The sequence below is a fragment of the Pimephales promelas genome, chromosome 11, assembly GCF_988280905.1.
Source record: "Pimephales promelas chromosome 11, fPimPro1.hap1.1, whole genome shotgun sequence".
Taxonomy (NCBI): Eukaryota; Metazoa; Chordata; class Actinopteri; order Cypriniformes; family Leuciscidae; genus Pimephales; species Pimephales promelas.
Genome location: NC_142779.1, coordinates 18,949,129 through 18,968,505, shown reverse-complemented (window position 1 = coordinate 18,968,505; position 19,377 = coordinate 18,949,129). Strand labels below are relative to the sequence as shown.

Genomic DNA, 19,377 nt, shown 5'->3' with positions numbered 1-19,377 from the left:
ATGTAGGCATACAAACAGCTAGAGCTATTACTTTAACCACGCGAATAGTTAGAGACTTGCTTGAAACCATAAACTGTATAAACCTTGAAACCTATAATGGTGTGTATATTGATAACTTATGATGAAACTGCGATCTGCTCTGCTCTTGGACAAAGACAGTGGCGCGCGACCAAGTCATCAGTGTAGCTTGCAGCGCCCTCTGTTGGAGATAATAAATAAGCTCTGATTGCTCTTAGTCGGGAATTTTTGCAGTGTATTTGCCCGGTGTTCTGTACATGTTGTCGAAGTACGTGGACATAATGTCCAGGAAATTTCCGGGAACAAGTCTAGTCGGGGACAGCACAAAAAACCCCGGCATTGTCCCGAGATATTGGAGATAACGTCTGGTCACCCTACATTTCCTGTGTTTGACTTTGTTCTGGATAAATCTGCCACCTCTGGCAAAATCAGTTTCACTTTAATGAATTGTCTGATTTTACTGTGAAACATGAAATGTTTAAATTCAGATGAGTTAAAAATAGCAGAGACTACTTTATATGCGCATCTGCCTAAATCCATTAAGGTAAGGCTATGTTTATTTTATGTCACAGTAATCCGCGAATGATTTTACTGTCGCATTTAATCAAATACTTTATTTTTTTAGGTGTATGGGTTTGTTTTTGCTATAAACAGGGGGAAACCACACACGTTGGAAGTATTGGTGGATAAGTGGCCCGCTTTTACCACTATCATTGTTCGACCAGATCCAAATGTGAGATTTCCTTGATTATATTAACTATCCAACACTTTGTCTAACTAAACCACTTTACAGTCAACATCACTAATGTTCGTCTGAAATCATTAGAATAATCGAGCAAAGGACTTTATGAAGAAGGTGACTCTGTACAGTACAGATGAAGAAGTCATGAGAAGAATGTTGACTGTGGAAAATGCAATTGACTGGAGCACATACTTCTTAATAGGAGGTAGGCATGTCTTTTCCCCCAATTTTATATTATATTATTAATGTGACTTCTTGTTATTTTAATTACCCTACATTAATGCTAGGATGTGATGTACGTCATTCACCAATGCTGGAGGAAATTGCTGCTTCTCAAGGTGTCAAAATGAAAGGTTTCTCCTTAGTGCACCTAATGATATCTGATCCCAGTAATATACCTGAGCTCATTTCCAGGTAATACAGCTCCTATATTTATTCTGTTTCAAAAGGTTATTTCATGAACCCATAAATATCGATTTGTGTTGCATAATATGCATTTAAATAAAAGATTGATGATGCATAAAATATATCCATTATAGCTTCGCTTCCTTCCTCAGTGACCTTGAGACCAGAGTGTCTGTCCTGAATGAGTCACATGCCGATGTAGTTAACAAGACTTGGAAATTTGGTGGGGATGACAAAGGTTACAGGAACATCCTGAATCTCATCAACCATTTCCCCACATGCTGCATTACAGATGAGAACAACCAGCCTGTGTCCTGGTTACTGTTGTATGATTACTGTGCCATTGGAATGTTATACACTCTACCAGAGCACCGTGGGAAAGGATATGCCAAAACCCTGGTCACTACAATGGCAAAGAAGCTCCATTCTCAGGGCTATCCTGTTTACTGTTTCATCGAAGAATGCAATCAGCTTTCCTACAAACTTTTTACAAACCTTGGTTTTACTGAGGACGGCTCTTATAGGGCTGCCTGGTACGAATTCATTTGTTAAAATGAATACACACTTACTCCTATATGCGACTAAAAAACCCCTCCTTGAATGTCACCTGTCAACATGAAATCAAAATTGACAATTCTCTTTTTTTTGTTATAAAAATGGCAGTGTTATTATAAATGATTTATTCATGCACGTCATTATTTAAAAATCATATACACTTGTAATCTTTAATCAAAAACATTATCTTTCCCTCCCTTTGCAACTCTGATTACATAAAGGTTCTGTCACGTACAAAAAAACAGTTGTAACATTTTCTATACATTTTGTTGATGACATTGTGTTCTAGAACTTTCACTAAAAATGTTTTATGAATGAAGAAAGACACCAAACTTATGTTTGAACATCAGAAATGACGAATAATGATTATGCATTATGCCTCATGTTAGGGGAGATCTGTCATTTCAAGTATTAAGTTGAGTTAATGGAGAATGCATCTGCAATTTCCATTTTAAATTAAAAAAATTAATTTAATATGGCCTATTTACACAAATATCCCATTCAGAGTTGTATTTTGCTGGAAATTACTTAGTTTCTCAAATGTATTTATTAACCAGCCTCAAAAAATTATCTGATGCCAAACTTGTGGCTGCAGTAGCAATACATATTTTTGTGGGGGAAATCCTTTTGAATTTTATTTTATTTTTAAATGGGATTCTCAATGTTAGGGGACCGTAAGATTACTCATTTATCTCCATCCCCCCCCCCCCCCCCCCCCCCCCCCCCCCCCGCCGGAAGTACAAAAAGATAACTGTTCCCATATGCATCACTCAATTACAGGCATTTTAATCATATATATAGGTATATTTCATAAAACTATTCTAATTAAATATTGTACAAAAAGGAAATAAATAAAGGTCCCGATCCGGAAACAATTCCACGCAGGGAGCTGTAGATGTAACGCGTTGCATGCATAGACTGTAGGTTGCATGCATAGGTTGCATGAACATTTGTGAACTTTAAACTTTAACGTTTACCAGAGCCATGGCTCTGACGTTTACTAACCCTTAAAAAGCAACCCCTTCCTGTCTACCTAGTTACGTATGTACTGGGTAGGGTTGCCAGCTCTGCGTTAAAATAATTCACCAAAAATCAAAATAGGCCTATGCCATACTTAAAATATACATTTTATGGTCAGTGGCCGACCGGTATATAAAATGAACAAAGCTCAAAGGCTATACCAGTGACCCTACTTTACAAAAATTAAAATCTAGCAGTTTTAACAATGGTAGAATATCAAGTATTTCAATACAAGCATTTCAATTAAACATAATTTATGCAATATGACAAAAACTTTGTTCCTCGTGGAACAAAAAACAACCCGCGGCAACCGTTCAAACGTAGTCCACTCCGCGGGAAAACAGCGGATTTGGCAACCCTGGAACGTGGTCTGTTCTATGGTTCAGACCCTATGGCTGAGCCAGACGGGTTCGGACTCGGAGGCTTTAAAAGCGCTCAGTAGACACGCTCACGCCGAAAGAAGGGACCCCTCACAATGCGTCAGCTGACTACAGAGGATCTGAAGACCCTGGAAGTAGACCTTAAAAACTACTTTCCACAGTCGCTGCAGGTTTTAAAAAAATACTAAAATTAATAGAATGCTTTACTTTAGCCAGACCTACATGCGACTCAACCGTCAGCGTTAGCAATAAACGTTAAACATTGTGTGTGTGTGTGTGTGTGTGTGTGTGTGTGTGTGTGTGTGTGTGTCTGTCCTGGATACATACAGGTATATGGATGTATTGTTCAACTCAACAGAAGGAGGAGAGCTGATCCTGTTAGTGTGTTTGTTGACCTGTGGCCGGACTTCAGAGTTTTACTCATTAAACCAGAAATTCGTGAGGTATAAGGAATTTGCAAAATTTAAGTGATTGGTTGGATATTTCACAATACTTCGGATAGGTTCAACAACCCATTTTTTTCTACAGACAGGAGACCATTTCAAAGACTTGACAGTGTTTTCAAAAAACGATGTCTGCCTCAGAGACCTGCTGCTGGCACAAACAGATGTCATTGACTGGAAAATGTATATTTGCTTAGGTACTTGTATCTCTTTTGCAAGTTTTTTTTTTACATTAGTATAAATCACTAAAAAGGTCTCAAACTCTTTTTTTATTTAAATCTTTGTCTCAAGCCACTGAGCTTCATCATGAAAAGATGCTGGAATTCGTGGCTATAAACAGAGGTGTACCCATGAAGAAAGAAGCAGTGTGCCTGGAAATGGTTCTTCGAGAGCCATCAAAATGTTCACAAATTGATAGGTGAAGTATACACTGTAATCAGTAACACCACACTTCAGACACAATTTTAGGGCAGTTCATAGTTCAAGCTATATTGCAGTAATTTGTCACTGAGTACAAGCACTGTAAGTGAAACAACCTTTTAATGGCTCTTCGGTTGTTGTCATCATCATTGTATCTCACTCTTAGCAACTCTCATAAATAAATGCCATTGGATATGAATGGGAAAATGGGAAATTTAAAAATACAAAGCAATTCTGTCTAAAATGAGCCACAATGAAGTAGTCTTCTTTGATCATGTCTAAAATGTATATCCAAACCTTTTTATAAGTAACTAGGGATTACACATCCCAATTATATATTAGGCTATATTGGCATCTAGTGCACTATAGTATTGCATTTGATTTTCTTTATGTTTCCCACCAGATGACACCAACCTGCCGTCCATGCATTGGATTAATACATACCCTTTTAACACACTATAACTACTTGAAACTTAAAGCTTTTTAACCTACAAACTTTCTGGATGGCCTACAAAGTTTGTCTCGAACATTTTAATCTAATTTTTCCTCATATTTCTATTATTTTAGTGTTATTTTCCTATTATTTCATATTTCTAACATTTTTTTTATCACTTAGAGGTTATGTTGTCTAGTACCATGAAATCCCCTCAAAATTCATCATCCTGCATAATACTGCAATCATTTATTTAAAAAAAAATGTTGACCCTTATTTTCTTTGATCTGTAATTTACCACCAAGGATTGCAAGTGTGACCCCTGAAGGCAGGCTCACACTCACACTACAGGACTTTTGGCTGGATTTTGATGTCGCAGACAGATTTCCGATGTCTGTGACAAAACCCCTGTCGCTGAAGCTCGTCAAATATGAGCATGTCAGCGGCGTGATCTGAGTCTGTCTCACACACTGCCCAATTTTCAAACCTGTTGGATATTATCGAAACGTGATCTTGTAGTGTGAGTGATGAAACAACATGGTAAACTGCTCTTATGATATCATGCACCTAAACATACATGAATACAAGGTGACAATTTGACCATAATTGTTTTATACTAAGAATCTAACAAAAAAAAATATATCTAAAAAATGTAAATAAGTGGTCTTTGCTCTATACTTAACATTATGATATATTTGATTTACCATCAAGTTTTGCTGAATTCACATGGACAGCCAACCTGCGTGCATTTCTGACCAATCTTTTTTTCTGTACAAAAATTGTTGTGTCATGTGAGCACTGTGACAATTCACATAGCCTCATAGTTCTGTAGTGTGAGCCTGCCTTTAGTGAGAAATATCAGGTTAAACTAAAATTTGTTTTCTTTTTCCTGCAGTGTATCACTGAAGCTGTCTTCTCTCAATGAGTCTCATCTTGCACTAGTCAACAGTAGCTGGAAGTTTGGCTGTGAACACAGCAAAGTAATGATTAAGAATATGATTTTGAACTTTCCCTCTTGTTGTGTCTTGGACGCAGATGATCAACCAGTAGCATGGATATTAACGTATCCCTCCTGTGCTCTGGGAATGTTGTACACTGTTCCAGAACACAGAGGAAAAGGCTATGCAAAAGCACTGGTCACCATTATGTCAAAAAGACTCCACTCTCAAGGCTGTCCAGTGTACTGTTTTATAGAGGAGAAGAACCAGTTATCCTACAGGCTCTTTACAAGCCTGGGTTTCACAGAGGAACCGGATTACAGGGCAGCCTGGTTTGGATTTAATGATTTTTAATTGGGCCATATCAGAACAACCAAACAGAATGGTTTAGCTTCTGTCTGAAATGCTATGTATTATGTAAAAGCTGTTTTCTGATTTAATGTAGTACAACTTCCACAAGGCACCATCAACAACCAAACAATTGATTTATTTAAATAAGGATTCATTCCATCAATAAAATGTGTACAACACAACTATTTATTCTTTGTATCACATGTAAAACAAACATTGACAGTTAAAGTACATTTGTAAGCCGTTTCATTTTTCTGCATACTCTTCTAGTCGAAGCAGCCATTTCTCCCAGAATGGCCTAATCTGCTTTGAGTTCAAGAAGTGAGCATGTGCGGGTGATCCATCTTTGTAGGCCACCACAATTAAACCGTTTTTTACCTATGTGTAAACAACAGAACATGATGAAAGACTCCAATGGAAAACTTCAACAAGCCATTTAAAGAGAGTAAATACCTTTAGGCCCTGTATATACCTGGCAATAAGATGTTCATTAGTGGTCAGACAAGACCGTTTACACAGTAACATGTGACCACTTTCAAATAGATTTTGAGGGGAGCGATTTTATGACTACATAGTCTGTTCAAAGGTTTAGTGTGCAAGTAAGATTTTTTAAATGCTTCAGGAAGTCTCTTATGCTCATCAAAGCAGTATTTATTTGATCAAAATTAGGAAAGGGGCTAGAGTGATTAAGCTAATCAGTATTTATATGGGATGATTAGAATGCTGTGATTGACAGAGGCCAATGGGAAAATTAGGCCAGGATTGCAGGGTTAAACCCCTACTCCTTTTTGAAGGACATCCTGGAATTTTTTACAACCACAGGCACAGAGAGTCAGGACCTCGATTTAACGTCTCATTGACGATATAGTGTAGTATAGTGTATAGTGTCCACATCATTATACTGGGGCTTTAGGATCCCCTGCTGGCCTAACTAACACACATATGTTTCCGATCTCAAGTCATTGTAATGTTTACCTGGTAGCTGTAGTTGTTGTCACTGTTTAAGGCTCCAATGTAGGCAGCTACTTGTAATGGATTGTCATAAGTATGGTGAAGCAAGGGCTTAGGCTTTTCAGAGGTCTTCCAGTCAATGACACACAATGAACCTCTGTATGAAAGCAAATGAACTTTAGTTTTAGGGGACAATTCAGCATGATCAACATATAAAAAAAGGAACAATGTCAATATGTGTAAGAAAGCATCAAGAATACATGATTCTATTAAAAACTAAATAAAAAAGGTGTATGATAAATCTGATTAAGAATTCTTACATGACTTTTTGATTCAAAGGAATTCATCTCACCTGTACTGAGCGACACAATCTACAATCCCCAGGTACTGTAAAGTAGAATGATGGACAGCACTCTCAATAGCTCTCACTCCTGTTATATCATTCAGCACATGAGACGCACTTTCTAAAAACCCGGACACCTCCAATGGGCGATCAGGGTCCTCTTTAGATGGGGTTTTTGGGGTGAAATGGTCCTCAATGGCAGAATGGAACAGCTGTCCTTGTCTGAAAATTTCTAAAAACAACACATTAATTAGGAGTAGTCCTTTTAATATTCAATTAAAGAAAATAAATATGCTTACTCAAGCTGTATTCTTTAAATCCTTCCTCTCCGAGTTCAGCAATCATCATTCTCTTCCACCTCTCCAGGTAAAAGGCTTGATCAGGTGGCATGGTCTTCTGTAGGATTCGGGTCACACTAGGTGATGTCGTATTAGAGTCCCTCTGTAATGGTATACGAGCCAAAGGTCCCGGAACATATTCCGACTGACCTTTGGCCTCATTTAACAGTGGATGCAGGTTTTTAGGTACTTTGGGCTGTTGTGAAGGCGGTCTGGATCTTATTACAGGTCCGTACAGCTGACAGTCCTCATCCTCGATGCTCACAGGAGTCTGGGAGCTGGTTTTTGAGGTCAACACCGCGCGCACCAGAGACTTGTAGCGCTCTGTGTCCACTGTGCTGTATTGACTGACCTTTTTGCGCGCTCGCCATTGACAGCTGGTTGAAAAGTGGTCCACACGCGAGAACTGACCAGAGGGCAAGCCCATTGATCTCGCACACTTGCATTGTATCAATACCTTCAATACTTGCATTGTAATCGCCATATGTAATGTTCTTATCCGGTTTATATGGTGATGTTTACATCTACTTTCCCATGCTTTGGAAAATGGAGATAAATTAAAATAAATAAACAAACAAAAAATAAAGTAAGCGATCACGATTGTTACTACATTTCAGATTCAAATGGAGCGCAGTTTGAACTGGATCTACTGGGGAATTATTGTAATTGTAGTTTGAACGTAATCAAACGCACGTTGAATGTGTTCAAATAAAACAGCATTTCCCACAATGCAACTTTTATGAAAAGGATTTAAAAGTAGTTTTTTGTATTTAATCGACAGCAAACGCATAAGTTCTATATGTATACAGGCTCGACGTTCTAAAGTAGAAATTCAATAAACAATTGTATTGAAATTACTCGAAGCTTTTTAACACGTTACTACGGTTACACGTCCACTTTACATCTTCTACAGCAGCTTTTCACAAGTCACATCTGTGACATCACATGCTGTGTTAATGAAGTTATTTAATATTATTATTGCTCTATAAATTGGGTATGTAATATGTTTTTTCTCACTTTCTTGTGCGAAGCAGCTGTAGTCAAAACATAACAGTGTTTTAAAGACTTTTATTTTGACGTGTTGCCAGAAAAAATTCGATCCCCCCGGATATCCACAGTGACAGGCTAAGGAAAGTGAGGAGCACGAGCAGCAGCAGTTGGAAAGTTAAAAGTACTGTTTAATGTACAACTCAGAGACGTTACAATAAGTGAAATATCTTCTGAACATGACATCTATATCACAGGACAGTGATAAGGATAAGGTAAGTGTCGCCATATCTCTCTATTATTGAGTCCAAGTTTGTTAATGAATACTGTTTAAGCACTCGTCTTTCTCGGTTGCTTAATAACCGCCCATCACTGTTTTTAACTGTAATCGCACGTTTGTGATAGCTTTGACTCTTTATTAGCTGTGTTCCCCAATAATAACAAAGGCAAACCAGTTTTAAAGCCGTCTTAGTGCCATAGTCTATCTGTATATCGTCCGTCCATCTGTCTGTTTGTTAATAATGATAATATTTCAGCTGGCAGTGTAATTATATTGCTGTGATATTGGCCAATGCGTCATTAGTTGTTTGTTTTGTCAATAGGTAACTTAACATTTAAAAACGAATCGTCGAAATTTATAAATAATTATTTTTAAGTCTCTTTTCTGTAGACATCATATGAGGAAGTTTCTCTAACTGCTTTTTCCGCACTCTATGACCGTTCACTGAGTTACGCCGTTTTTGTAGTAAACGACTGCATGTTTTGTTGAATAGGTGACTGAATGACATTTTTCCTTTTTAGACAGATGAGTAAAATGTATACATTTTCATTTATTTTCCACCCGCAAAATCCATTCAGGACTCATGGAGACAAGTCATAACTAACGTTACAGTTCTCAGTCTTTATTTAAAGCGCTCTTCTTGATTTCTCAGATTGAGTTTTTAACAAATCTTTTTTTTTTTATCTTGGTACAGGTGCGTTCGGTATCAGTCGACTTGAACCACGATGCATCTCTCCTTATCGATATTCCTGATGCCCTCTGTGAGCGTGACAAAGTCAAATTTACCGTCCACACCAAGGTGAGCCAACAGATCAAATTTGCTGCCATTCAAATGCTCGAATAGCTTGCGTGCGTTATGTATTATTAAGTGTAACTTACCATGATCTATAACATTTTGACTATCAATGTAGTTTCTGCAGTTTTAAATACTTATACTGTCAATTTGCTCTTCACATCCTCTCAGACCACACTTAGTTCCTTTCAGAAGCCAGAATTTTCTGTGCCACGACAGCACGAAGATTTCATCTGGCTCCATGATACAATTGTGGAGACTGAGGATTATGCTGGCCTCATTGTAAGTTTAAAACCCATATCCATATTGTCCAGATTTATGAATACTCATCACCAGCAACAGAAGGCAACTTTTGGCCAACATGCAAACTATGGACTCTATTGACCATCTGTTTGCATTGTACATGGCTTGCTTTTACAGTGTACTTTCCTCTTTGCTCCCTTGTCGATATTCCTCAGATTCCTCCCGTCCCGCCAAAACCAGACTTTGAGGGTCCCCGGGAGAAGATGCATAAATTGGGAGAGGGGGAATCGAGCATGACAAAAGAAGAATATGCCAAAATGAAGCAGGAACTTGAGGCGTGAGTCAAATTCTACATTATAAATGTTTTTTTTCTGCACACAGGTTGTGGCATTGCTGACATTTAAATGTGTATATTTAAATCAGTGTATCGTTTCAGAGAATATCTTGCTGTTTTTAAGAAGACCGTGCAGGTTCATGAAGTTTTTCTTCAGCGACTCTCCTCCCACCCCGTCTTCAGCAAGGACAGAAACTTCCAGATATTCCTGGAATACGACCAGGATGTGAGTCTTCCGCTTTGTCTAAGCCAGTCCTGTTCTTCCCTGACCAGGAAACAGAGAGACAGTGAGAGGGACTGTTGGCATTGTTAATTTCCTGAGAAGCTGCAATGCTGGCAATTTACACAGACATGGAGATAGGTTGGAGTATGAGTGCAGAAGATAAAGTGGGAGGGGAGAGGAGAGGGGCCACTTCCTGCATGGTTAAGCACAAAAACGGTCTCTGATTGGACAGCTGTTTTTTTGCTGATTCAGATATAGAAAGAGAGAGAGAACAAAAGTGTCTTAAAACTCTAACTAAGTCTTGTATTACACTGATAAGTGTCAGTTATACTGATAACAAAGACACGGATGACCTTCTTGGATCTCAGCCAGTCAACCAGTGGCGATAAAGAGTGCACATTATGGTTCTGCCTTCTGATTGGTTCATATCGTGCTTGACTTTGGAATTCTCTTTTCATTTGCGTTTAGCTCACCGTAAGGAGGAAAAATGCCAAGGAAATGTTTGGTGGGTTCTTTAAGAACATGGTAAAGACCGCTGATGAGGTCCTCATCTCAGGGGTCAAGGTCAGTGTGTCAATCACAACAGGCAGCAGTGTTCCGTCTTATGTCATTATATGTCAATTAAATTATTTTCTTTTTGCAGGAGGTTGATGAGTTTTTTGAACAGGAGAAGACTTTTCTGTTGGATTATTCCGTTAAGATCAAAGACTCCGCTGCTAAGGCTGAGAAAATGACCCGTTCACACAAAAGTGAGTCCATTTTATCCAAACGAATCATCTGGCTGCAAACGTTTTGGCTATTTGTTGATACTGAAATATATTCATATTCATAAAAAGATTGTCTTTCTTTTCTTTTCATTTTTTAGATGTTGCTGATGATTATAACCACATTTCTGGGGCTCTAAACAGCACTGCTGCAGACAATAACTCTGCCTTTAAAAAGTGAGAAGTGCATTTCATCTTGCTTGCCATAAAAAAAGCATCATCAAAGAACAGCAATAACTGTTTCCTACATTAAGCAGCATAGCATAATTAATTGATATGCAAGTGAAACTAATAAAGTGTAAAGTTAGTAGTAGCATTTTCACTTCCCCTACCAAAATTTTCACTAGCAATATTGTAAAAAAATTCAATGTTATTTTTATATTATTTACATTTAAAGCGGCAAAATTGACAACAAATACATTCCACAAAAACAAGTTGAAGCTTGATGATGTTAGATTTTTCATTTTTACTTCATCTTTCTCCATCCAGGCACTTAGAAAAATGTGCTGATGTGTTTGAAAAGCTTCGTGTGAGTATCTCTGTAGGATTTATCTTACCAACTTACAAACCGACTGTTGCCATGTTCAGAAGATCAAGTGACTTGTCATGTCATGTATGTGTTTTGCAGAAAGTGGAGGACAGGGTGGCATCAGATCAAGAGCTCAAGCTGACAGAATTGTTAAGATACTACACAAGGGACATCCAGGCTGCTAAGGTGAAACCTTCCCTTTGTTTTTGTTACATCAGTTGTGTATTATATGGATTGTATAATTCAACCAAGTATATTAGATTGTATGTTTTATAGTTGTTTCCAGAATGTGTTCATTGTTGGGTGGAAACTCACATGTTTGCCCACCAGACTTGCCTTAGTTTTTTTTGCCAGTCTGGCAGACATGCACGTCGTTGTGTTCCTCAAGTGCACGTCATTTGTTGTAACAGCAACAGAATTTCTTTTTAATCTCATAAATCTTACACTGTAGCTCGTCTGGATGCCATCGTGTAAAGAGAACCCACACTTGACTGAGCATCCTGGGCCATTGTTCACTAACACTCAAATAAGTTGATTTATCCGAATTATAAGTTTATCAATAATGTATGCCATTGCTTCCTTAAGGACCTTTTGTATAGACGAGCACGGGCACTTGCCGATTACGAAAATTCCAATAAAGCTCTTGACAAGGCTCGTCTGAAAGGTAAAGACATCGCGCAGGCTGAGGAGAACCAGAAGCAGTGTCTGCAAAAGTTTGACAAGCTCTCTGATTCTGGCAGGAAAGGTGTGTTTTACAATTAAAACCTATTTTTATTTATTACTTTTATTACTCTGATTGTCTGAGTTTATAATACATGAAGAGTTAATGTAGTGTTTATAGATCCAGGCAGGTAATTGAATCTAGGTTTGAATTTTGCAAGGAGTGATCTCTATGAACTATTAAAATTGTGCCTGGTTAGCTGGTTAGTTGCAGAGAAAGTTGAAAGAATATTGTTGGGAAACTAGAAAGTATCTAAAAAAGTTGTCATGCAAGAGGTTCGGTTTTAGGCGAACTTCCTTTAAGCGAGTAATTACCTACTAACATTGGTTTCATGTGTTTGTAGAGCTCACCAGCTTCAAGGCAAGGCGTGTTATAGCCTTTCGTAAGAACTTGATCGAGATGACTGAGCTGGAAATAAAACATGCCAAGGTGAGGATGATGAAGTGTCATGTGTCCAGGTGGTACATTGATTCCTACAATCTTGGAAGACCTGGTAAATCAGAGAATTTTAAAGTTGTAATTATACACTACAGGGTTTCTCAAACATTTTAGAGACAGGTACCCCTTACAGGGACCCCCTCATATTTATAACAGTGATTGAGCCCAAAGTTAATGTGGGAGCGGCTAATGAAATATTTTTGCATAAAGTGTCTCCACCCAGGGTCCTATGCAGTCCCATTTGAGGCCTATTGAGGTCCCAAAAGTGATCTTGCTAGGGGGGTTGGGGGGCATCACTTTTGACTCAAATTTTTTTTTAAATTCCCCCCACCTGAGGAATTTTTGATGTTCTTGATCTACACATGTGCATTTTAAGGTGTTTTAAGTACCTACAATTTCATAACTAGCTTTAAAAGCATGTCAGTGGGTTTCTAAGTTTCTAATTTGTATTATTTGACATTGAATTAATTATATAAGTCACTTTGAAATAAATAGCATGTTTTCAGATGATAAAGAAAACACGACTTAAACGTAGGCGACTAAAACACGGAATAAAACATAGGCTTCTAAATTATTTTGCGGACCCCCTGGTTAAAGTTCATGGACCACTGGTCCACGGACCCCACTTTGAGAACCACTAAAAGAAATAAATACTTTTATTCAGCAAGGAATATTCTTACTGACCCCAAACATTTGAACAGTACTCCATAAAACAAAAGTTTTATATTTCAAATAAATGCTATTCTTTTGATCTTTCTTTTCATCATAGTCCTGAAAAAAATATATTAAGCAGCACAGCTGTTTTCAACAATAATTAATATTATTAAAAATAAGAAGTCTTCATGTGAAACTAAAGATTATGATAATGATGCAAACTTCAGCTTTGCCAACACAGGAAAAAAATACATTTTAAATAATATTAATATAGAAATTAATATATATTTCTAATTTATCTAATATTTCCGTTATTAAAAATATTAAAATATTTGAAATATTTAAACAACTATGAATGTTTATCATTTAAAAAAAGAAAATAGAGTAATGTGAATAGCAAATATAGTAATATGATCGACTAGGAAACTCATGGGGATCTGTTAATCAATAGGTGTGAGAACCTTGATTTTTAACATGGTTTGGCCCAACATGTTGACTTTCTTCCATCTGTTCTCTCTCCCACTTGTACTCTGTCATGTTCTCTGTTCTCTACACTCACTACAGAACAGTGTGTCCCTTCTGCAAGGCAGCATTGAGATGCTCAAAGGCAACTGACCCACACGATGAGGTCACTGGACCATCTTGAGCTCCTAGCATTGTTACCAACCCAATAGAGGGGAACCTGGATGCACCTACTTCAAATGTCCTTAATGTGGTTCAACTCTAAAACGTAAAAAAGAGCCACCACCAGCAATGTCTCTTCCATGTTTACACTATTTTTTTTCTCATGGCCATTTTTGTTATTACTGCTTGAATCTTGCCACCAAACTGAGGGCAGTGAACATGACATCACCCGACGCTCTCAGTTCAATAACACAATTGCTGTGTTAACTATTCCAGGTCTTGTAAGCATTAGCTGAGATGTTTTAGCTCAGACTTTGCAGACAGTTATAAACCACCACAATGACAGAAGAAACAAAAGCACACAACGTGATTTTCTTAAGTTTTCGACTGCAATTTTGTACCTTTAAATGTGTTTTTTGCAGTCACACTGGAAAGCTTATGCATGATGACAGAGCAGTATATATCTTTGAAGTGTGAATTTCACATTTTTCTCTTCAATTGAGACTCATTTAAAGACATGACCCAATTTGTCATAGATTACTAGAAAAAAATATAAGCGCCATGGGAATGTTGACATTAATTTACATTCATATTCTGCCAAATTACAATGTCAGGGTCAAAAACAGCACTTTTTATATTGCATTTGGTTATTTTTATGTTAAACGTAAAGGACTGTGAAATTGCAGACTGACTCTAATGTCCCCTTTTGGTTTGTGTGGGTGAATCTCACAACTTTCTTTGTTTTGTTACTATTAGTAGTTTGTGGAAGCCAGAGTTTATGGTAAAGTTATGCAGCCATGAATAAGATGGTGCTTCCATATATGTTTTCCTCAAGCTGCATGTTTTCAATGAACTCATTCTTTTTTGATGACTAAAGTCAGATACTATATGTGTCATATGTGAGTCATATGTGAAAAAATGCTTCTGATTTAAGATTATATTAGTTAATTTAGTTTAATAGCTTTCATCCACACACTTTCTCCATCCAATATAAATCAGCATTCTTTATTCAAATGTATTTTTTTACTTGACTAAATGTTTCTCTTGATGTTGTTACTAACAGTTTAAGATTTGCTACATTTAAATTCAGTGGACCAATATATGTGTAAAGTTTGGTTTTATGTAAAGCCACAAAAATATGTAACTGCTTTTCTTATAATAATGGAGATTGATTTGTAAAAGCACTATTATAATGATGTGCAAACTCAGATGATAAATTTTATAAATGATTGTAGAGATGAAACAAATGTTTTCATATGGAGTATCATCATTTTTATGAAAACTTGCAATAATGAAAATGAATATGCCCTGCTTACCCATTTTGTGTCTTTTCATTCCTCCTTTTATGTGATGTTGATGTTTAGTGGTCTAAATTTCAATGTGAATATTTACCTTAAAGTTATGTGATTACAAACCTACATATTCTCACATTTAGTCTCATTGTTCACTGAATGACGTTTGGTCTTTTAACAAGTTATTAATGTTTTAAATTAGCCTTTTTTTCCACCAGAGGGTGTCAGTGCTTATGTATTTCAATGACATGTCACTTTACTGTTGCTTGCTGTGAGAAATACTAAATATCAGACATCAGAGCTGAGATAAAAAAAAAAAAAAAAGTTAGGACACACTCTAACAGCTTTAAAAAAAATGCCTTTGGAGAAGGCTTTATTATTTTTACAGCTGGAGATCAATTGATGGGATTAGATTAGACACAATTATTGTATTGTCCTCCTTCTCATTCCCTTTTGCCGAAAGCACACTGACTGAAATTTCTCCCCCAGTGTCCTTTTCTCCCTCATTCCTTGCATTTTGATTGGAGTTGCTGTCCACTTTTGAGCTGTAGGGCTCATTACATTATCCACTGATTCATATTTTTCTGTCGATGAGAAGAGGAACTGGTTACTTCTCTATTATGCTATTGTTTCAATGTCATTGGCCTCTGAACTGTAGGTCTGCATGCCTTAATTTAGACTTCTTGGCTCACTATTTTTGGATATTTGGATAGTCTCATGATGAAAGTATTTAGCTCATTCATTTTATATAAGGGGAGGGGCAAAAAACAAATAGCTTAATTTGTTAAATCCACAAAGAAGGAAGCTGGACTTTTAAACAAAGATGTTTTAATGTCAGTCAGGATGTGGGTCAGCTCTTCCAAAACACACAATAGATATGGTTAATGTCAGCAGTTGAGGTTGAAATTTGATGGTTTTGCATTTGAATTGTTTTAGCCTACATAAGTGTAGAGTTCCTCATCTTCTGAAGCCATCCAGTAACAATTAGATCAGATGTGAAATTCAATGATAAACAACCTAGTTGCCCAGTAGTTTTTATGGTCTTTTTTACAATCCACTATGTTGTGCTTTGACCCTAAAGCACAATTGAAACTTTGAACAATGAAAGACCAAACCTTTACTCCCACCCTTATACACTGCTCAAAAAATAAATAAATAAAGGGAACACTAAAATAACACATCATAGATCTGAATGAATGAAATAATCTTATTAAATACATTATTCTTGTTTTACTTTTTAAGTGTTGTTTAAGTGTTCCCTTTATTTTTTAGCAGTATATATATATATATATATATATATATATATATGAAGTTTGAATCTTAAAATAATATGCTAGCTAAAAGCCTGTCTGGAGTGCTTTTTTCTATCATGTCCCTAAACTAACTTATGTGGTAGTTTAATGTTTTTCATGTCATTTAGGTGTCAACACTAAAATTAATAAAGTAATTTCAGCAATAAAATAACAGAATTTGAATATCTATTTATTTGTTTATTTGATAGCCTAAAAATGAAATAATGTCAATCTGTTGATCATAATAACTGTAAACCGTTGAGTGAGATATGCAATGAATCACTTAAAAATAGCGTCAGGTAAAGTTTATGTTAGGCACTTCTTGGTCAGTGTTGGGAGTAACGCATTGCAAAAGTAATACATTACAGTAACATATTACTTTTTGCTGTAACGCAGTAGTGTAAGGCATTACTAATCAATTTTCAGTAATATTTTACTCGTTACATGTTCAGTGAGGCTTGTATTACAGTTGTATTACAGTGTATTGTCTGCTTTTACTTCTTAAAGGCAACAGACTATGTGAAAGTTTTAAAGCAGTCTTTTAGTGCCGGTTCAGAGCGGTCGCGTCTGTAACATTGTTTTTTCCTCATAAACGAACACAAAAACTGAAATAAAATGAATATTTTAAGTTCTATGGAGACTGGAGAGCCACCCTTCCTTATCCGATTTGCGCAGTGTAATTAACAGAATTACAAAAAATATATTTTACCTCCTATTTTTTTGTTACGCATGAATGTGTGTCTTTTCCCTAATATTAAAAATAAAACATAGACTGATATTTGTCTAATGTCTGGAGTCCTTTAAGGAAGTAGCCGATATACGTTTCAATACATGTATTTTCTGAGAATTTTTATTTCAAGTTTTGACTGCAAATGTCATGTCCATAATTCTGGACTTCCCCAATTTTAAATAATTTATCCTCAACTAGTTTTGTGGTGTAGGTCTACGTATTTTATAATGTTAACTTCAAATAATACTAATAGCCTAATTTAAAGATAAGGCAGCATTGGATCTGGACGGTAAGGAGAATAATGCTGGGAGTTGGAAGAGGTTTGTCGCGATTCTGTAGGTTCGTTGATCTGAGTCGTGTGGCAAATCGCGATTTCGGTTTCATATTGCATATCGTTACAGCCCAAAAGTTAAGTTTTACTTAGTTATTTTGGTGAAAGTAACTCAAAAGTAATACATGAGTAATGTAACGCATTACAATTCTGGGACAGTAATATTGTAAGGTAATGAATTACTTTTAAATAACAGTAACAAGTAATACCTAATGTATTACAGTTTGGAAGTAACTTGCACAACACTGTTCTTGGTATAGGCTATATGCAAAGTCTAAAGTGATGGTTGATCAGTTTTATATTTAAAGTTGATAGTGACATAAACTGCTGATGCGTTTCACAATCACAACCAAAAATAAGATATTTATGAGTATACATTTTCAATGCCTATTTCCTGAACAAGGAACACACTTAAGGAGTGTGTTTTTAGACCAATGAGATTTCATAATGTGTGGGTTTACCCAGCGAGACACTACAAACCAACTTATAAGAGCATTCACACTGACATACAAAATATGCCGTAAACCTGACAGCATGGATAGTTTGAAATTCAGTTGCTTAAAGTGCATTGAAGTATTCCATGATGTTCTCTAGTGTCAATGGAGGGCATCTGTTCTGGACTCTCAGTCTATTAAAGTTGTGGTAAGGTACGAGTGCTCTCTTGGAAGGAAGCGGGCCTTCCAAGAAACAGCAGCAACAATAAATATACAGTATTTGACTTTTCTATATCTTCAATAAGCAGACCAGTTTATCCACTCACTTCTCTTGATAAAGATATAGCCTAGAAGAAGCAGTTTTGTTTACTTTGAAAAGACATCAAACACAGTAACAGCTGAATACTGCCATGCAGTCATTTATAGGTGACGCCTTGGGGGTGAGAATGGGCTGTAATATAATGTCCTGGGCTCCATCTGGTCTCTAGACTAGAGAAAAATGCACAACACGTTTAAATTGCAGACTGTTTCTATACTGTATGTTTTGTTTAAATGCAAAAATGTCTATATTACATTTTGATTTCTTCCAATTTGATTTCTGAATTGAAAACATTTCTGTAAAATAATTGTAACATTTAATGTTAATATTCTTTCATGTTTATTCGCATACCATTAAGGTTAGGGTTAGGCATTATTAAACAAGCAATGAACAAAAATACTCCTATGATAGGCTATATACTTTTATAGACCATGTGCTGCAGCTCTGACTTTCTCAGTCACTAAGCAAACAGACCACGTTGACATGACCTCGAATGGCTGACCGATAAATCTGTGAGTCAAGTTCCATGCCAGATATTTCTAACATTTGCATGCATATGGGACCTGTTGTAAAACTTAAGACGATTATGAACCAATTTTGAAGCATTTTGTGGGCACAGTTTAAAGGGTGAAGAAAGATTTGGAAATATTAGGGTATTTCGGTTCATTTGATTTTTAAGGGTAATGTGTTTATCTTGTAGATCTCGCTGTATAAATATTTCGAGCATTGTCCCTATATTGAGAATATGCTTATAGAAGTAGTATGCAGACAGTGCAAAGAGAGAGAGAGAGAAAAAAAGACATTTGATCTATTACATAATAAAATATAAAGCATGTTGGAAATTACTTGAGAGGTCTTTCTTAGGCATGAAAAGGTTTGGACTTACATTCAGGTTAATCTGCTCTATACTCTGTTTTGTTCTTTCAATTCCCTCTTGTTCAATTTGATGTTGTGATGTTACACAATAAAGAAATTAATGTGGAATGTGCATCCACTCCTTAAAATTTTTCAGTGCATATGAATCTCCTAGTATTTTTTTTTGCTGTGAATTG

The 19,377-nt window shown here is 36.5% G+C and overlaps 4 protein-coding genes across 8 annotated transcripts; 3 read left to right on the top strand and 1 right to left on the bottom strand.

The window, feature by feature from the left end:
- Window positions 1–230: 230 nt before the first annotated feature.
- Window positions 231–1,943, top strand: LOC120463948 (glycine N-acyltransferase-like protein 3). Of its 3 annotated transcripts, none has more exons than XM_089117149.1 (5): window positions 231–562; window positions 673–751; window positions 845–965; window positions 1,048–1,174; window positions 1,300–1,943. In XM_089117149.1, the coding sequence occupies exons 1-5, from the start codon at window positions 537–539 to the stop codon at window positions 1,715–1,717; spliced, it is 771 nt and encodes a 256-aa protein (XP_088973275.1). In that variant the 5' UTR covers window positions 231–536; the 3' UTR covers window positions 1,718–1,943. The 3 variants fall into 3 exon arrangements, with proteins under 3 accessions (XP_088973275.1, XP_088973274.1, XP_039509157.2); XM_089117148.1 differs by having other exon boundaries at window positions 232–562; window positions 644–751; XM_039653223.2 differs by having other exon boundaries at window positions 234–562; window positions 644–751; window positions 1,318–1,943.
- A 540-nt stretch (window positions 1,944–2,483) lies between these two features.
- LOC120463947 (glycine N-acyltransferase) lies at window positions 2,484–5,892 on the top strand. Of its 3 annotated transcripts, none has more exons than XR_005618584.2 (6): window positions 2,484–3,290; window positions 3,450–3,563; window positions 3,649–3,760; window positions 3,855–3,981; window positions 4,722–4,956; window positions 5,312–5,433. XR_005618584.2 is itself a non-coding variant. In XM_039653221.2 (6 exons), the coding sequence occupies exons 1-6, from the start codon at window positions 3,216–3,218 to the stop codon at window positions 5,706–5,708; spliced, it is 912 nt and encodes a 303-aa protein (XP_039509155.2). In that variant the 5' UTR covers window positions 2,491–3,215; the 3' UTR covers window positions 5,709–5,892. The 3 variants fall into 3 exon arrangements, 2 of the variants coding, with proteins under 2 accessions (XP_039509155.2, XP_039509156.2); XM_039653221.2 differs by having other exon boundaries at window positions 2,491–3,290; window positions 4,722–4,808; window positions 5,312–5,892; XM_039653222.2 differs by lacking the exon at window positions 4,722–4,956 and having other exon boundaries at window positions 2,505–3,290; window positions 5,312–5,892.
- mgme1 (mitochondrial genome maintenance exonuclease 1) lies at window positions 5,874–7,994 on the bottom strand. Its single transcript, XM_039653220.2, has 4 exons — window positions 7,299–7,994; window positions 7,009–7,231; window positions 6,681–6,813; window positions 5,874–6,083 (listed from the first exon to the last, which is right to left on the bottom strand). The coding sequence occupies exons 1-4, from the start codon at window positions 7,819–7,821 to the stop codon at window positions 5,952–5,954; spliced, it is 1,011 nt and encodes a 336-aa protein (XP_039509154.2). The 5' UTR covers window positions 7,822–7,994; the 3' UTR covers window positions 5,874–5,951.
- Window positions 7,995–8,439: 445 nt separating this feature from the next.
- snx5 (sorting nexin 5) lies at window positions 8,440–14,830 on the top strand. The gene is made up of 13 exons (XM_039653219.2): window positions 8,440–8,599; window positions 9,299–9,403; window positions 9,569–9,679; window positions 9,856–9,977; window positions 10,077–10,200; window positions 10,666–10,761; window positions 10,841–10,946; window positions 11,063–11,138; window positions 11,451–11,490; window positions 11,590–11,676; window positions 12,076–12,235; window positions 12,555–12,640; window positions 13,868–14,830. Exons 1-13 carry the CDS (start codon window positions 8,564–8,566, stop codon window positions 13,916–13,918), a joined length of 1,200 nt encoding a protein of 399 aa, XP_039509153.1. The 5' UTR covers window positions 8,440–8,563; the 3' UTR covers window positions 13,919–14,830.
- Window positions 14,831–19,377: the final 4,547 nt, after the last annotated feature.